The 3,174-nt window shown below is 46.2% G+C and overlaps 1 protein-coding gene across 1 annotated transcript in view; it reads right to left on the reverse strand.

The window, feature by feature from the left end:
• LOC114556766 (sialoadhesin-like) overlaps positions 1-420 on the reverse strand; it is a 15,915-nt gene extending 15,495 nt beyond the window's left edge. The window contains exon 1 of the mRNA XM_028579804.1: positions 308-420. Coding sequence (XP_028435605.1) covers positions 308-359 — 52 coding nt within the window. The 5' untranslated portion in view covers positions 360-420. The remainder of the gene's footprint in view (positions 1-307) is intronic.
• Positions 421-3,174: the final 2,754 nt, after the last annotated feature.

The raw sequence follows: 3,174 nt of genomic DNA on the forward strand, positions 1-3,174 counted from the left end.
CACACACACACACACACACACACACACACACACACACACACAACTGAAGCCATTCATCCCGTTTAGCATCATCTTAAAAAAACTACAAATATGAACTCATTATATTCCACATCTCTCAAAGCATTCTGGGTATTCTTCACCTTCTCTAAACCATTCATACTAATTAAATCCATTCCCACTTTTCCAACTCTTCTCACTACTTCACCTTCTTCTTCCACAATCCAAGCGTCAGCCTTTCACCACAGAGTAAAGGATCTGAAGACTTGTCCCCCCACTGACTGGGTCCATGTTGGGACTCTGATCTTACCTGTCAGGACCACCATGACGGCCCAGAGAATCTTTTTGTCCCAAACTGCCATCCTTACTTCAGTCTCTTCAGGTTGGGACTCCTGACAGAAGAGTGAGCCGAGCACTAACTGACTGACGGAGAGACAAGAAACGTTTTTAACTACTTTCTGACTTCCTTTTTATCTTTCTGTTCTGAGAACTCTTTTCTCACCAACTTTTTTCATTCTTTTATCGTTACTTCCCTAATATCTGAGAGATAAAGTTCCTCAACACGGCTGATTAAAACCTAACGACAGAATGAAGCAACGTGGAGAAAAAAGCTGCAAAAAGGCAGACAAGAGTTATTATTATTGAATGAATGAATGATGAGTTAATCTGAAAGGGTTGTGTGTGTGTGTGTGTGTGTGTGTGTGTGTGTGTGTGTGTGTGTGTGTGTGTGTGTGTGTGTGTGTGTGTGCTGATGCTAAATAGGATGGCTGGCTTCAATTTGAAAAAAACACACGCACGTAAACGCACACACACGCACACATGCACACACGCACACACTAAAACACGCACCCACACACACACACATGCGCACAACCATACGCACACACACTCTTAGAAACACACACACACACACACACACACACACAAATGCACACACACACACACACACACACACACACACACACACACACTAAAACACAAACACAGACACACACATGCACACACACGCAGACACACACACACACACTAAAACACACAAACACACACCCACATGCGCACAACCATACGCACACACACACTCTTAGAAACACATGTACACACACAGAGATGCACACACCCACAAATGCACACGCACGTACACGCACACACCCACAAATGCACACACACACACACACGAACACACATGCGCATACACACACACACACACTAAAACACACAAACACACACACATGCACACACACGCACACACACACACACACACACACACACAACTGAAGCCATCCTGTTTAGCATCATCTTAAAAATAAAACTACAAATATGAACTCATTATATTCCACATCTCTCAAAGCATTCTGGGTATTCTTCACCTTTTCTAAACCATTCATACTAATTAAATCCATTCCCACTTTTCCAACTCTTCTCACTACTTCACCTTCTTCTTCCACAATCCAAGCGTCAGCCTTTCACCACAGAGTAAAGGATCTGAAGACTTGTCCCCCCACTGACTGGGTCCATGTTGGGACTCTGATCTTACCTGTCAGGACCACCATGACGGCCCAGAGAATCTTTTTGTCCCAAACTGCCATCCTTACTTCAGTCTCTTCAGGTTGGGACTCCTGACAGAAGAGTGAGCCGAGCACTAACTGACTGACGGAGAGACAAGTTGTCACATATGTCAAGAAACTGTTGGTGCCACTTTCTGACTTCCGTTTTTCTTTCTTTTCTGAGAACTCTTTTCTCACCAACTTTGTATTCCTTTTCTGGTACTTCCCTAATATCTGAGAAGATAGTTCCTCAACACGGCTGATTAAAATCTAACGACAGACTCCACAGAATGAAGTAACGTGGACAAAAAAGCTGCAAATACCCCAAAAAACAATTGCGGCATTGAATGAATGATGAGTTCATCTGATAGGGTTGTGTGTGTGTGTGTGTGTGTGTGTGTGTGTGTGTGTGTGTGTGTGTGTGTGTGTGTGTGTGTGTGTGTGTGTGTGTGTGTGTGTGTGTGTGTGTGTGTGTGTGTAGGCGGCTGCTGTTTTATTAACCACTAAGTGACGTTTTTATTTTTAGTGAACACATCATTCACACATCTATCATCAGCTTTAAGTTGACATTTAACCCTTAGAGAACAATCCTCTGTTGGTTCAACCCATTCTCATTAACAGGTTCAGATGATGTCATCAGAGAACTAGGAGAAGGCCGGCTGGTCACGTGACATCAGCTGCAGAGCTTTGAGACCTCCATCACAGCTCGGTCCCCAGACCTCCATCGCAGCTCGGTCCCCAGACCTCCATCACAGCTCGGTCCCCAGACCTCCATCGCAGCTCGGTCCTCAGACCTCCATCGCAGCTCGGTCCCCAGACCTCCATCACAGCTCGGTCTACAGACCTCCATCACAGCTCGGTCCACAGACCTCCATCACAGCTCGGTGTATCAGTGTGGTTCAGTTACCTGAGAACAGGTGACTGTGAGCCGAGATTACGGTTTAGGAAAGAGAGTGAGAGTTATGAGGAGACAAAAGTTAAGTTTAGGCACCGAAAAGACGAAATAAGTTGGTTCAGAGCTTATTCCCCAGAGTGATTATGTTTTCCTTTGATTAGGGTAACACCTCGGTTTGGCTTGGCCCTCTGCCTTGCCTGCTACATCCTGCTACGTCCTGCTACACCATGAACTACTACAACTACTATTTCTAGTCACTGATCAGATTAACTCATCAGTTCTAGACTGAGGGGGACTTCCTTCCTCTGACACACTGAGCTGCTCTCTCCTCTCCCTTTCTATTTTCTATTTACTATTTACTTTTATTATTACTATTTGTGTGTATCTCGTCCCAGAAATGCTTGTTACTAATCCTAGCTTCTGGGGAGTTTACTCCCCGGAGTCCTTATGTTTTTTCCCCCAGCGTATTTCCTTGGAGAACGTTGGCACCAAGATCCTGGTTCCAGCTGTCGCCGTGGTCCTGCTGCACTCCCTGCTGAGCTCAGCGGTGCCCTGCTGAACCCTGCTGCTTCCTGCTGAACCCTGCTGCTTCCTGCTGAACCCTGCAGCTTCCTGCTGAACCCTGCAGCTTCCTGCTGAACCCTGCTGCTTCCTGCTGAACCCTGCTGCTTCCTGCTGAACCCTGCAGCTTCCTGCTGAACCCTGCAGCTTCCTGCTGAACCCTGCTGCTTCCTGCTG

This window comes from Perca flavescens, chromosome 6, assembly GCF_004354835.1.
Source record: "Perca flavescens isolate YP-PL-M2 chromosome 6, PFLA_1.0, whole genome shotgun sequence".
Classification (NCBI taxonomy): domain Eukaryota; kingdom Metazoa; phylum Chordata; class Actinopteri; order Perciformes; family Percidae; genus Perca; species Perca flavescens.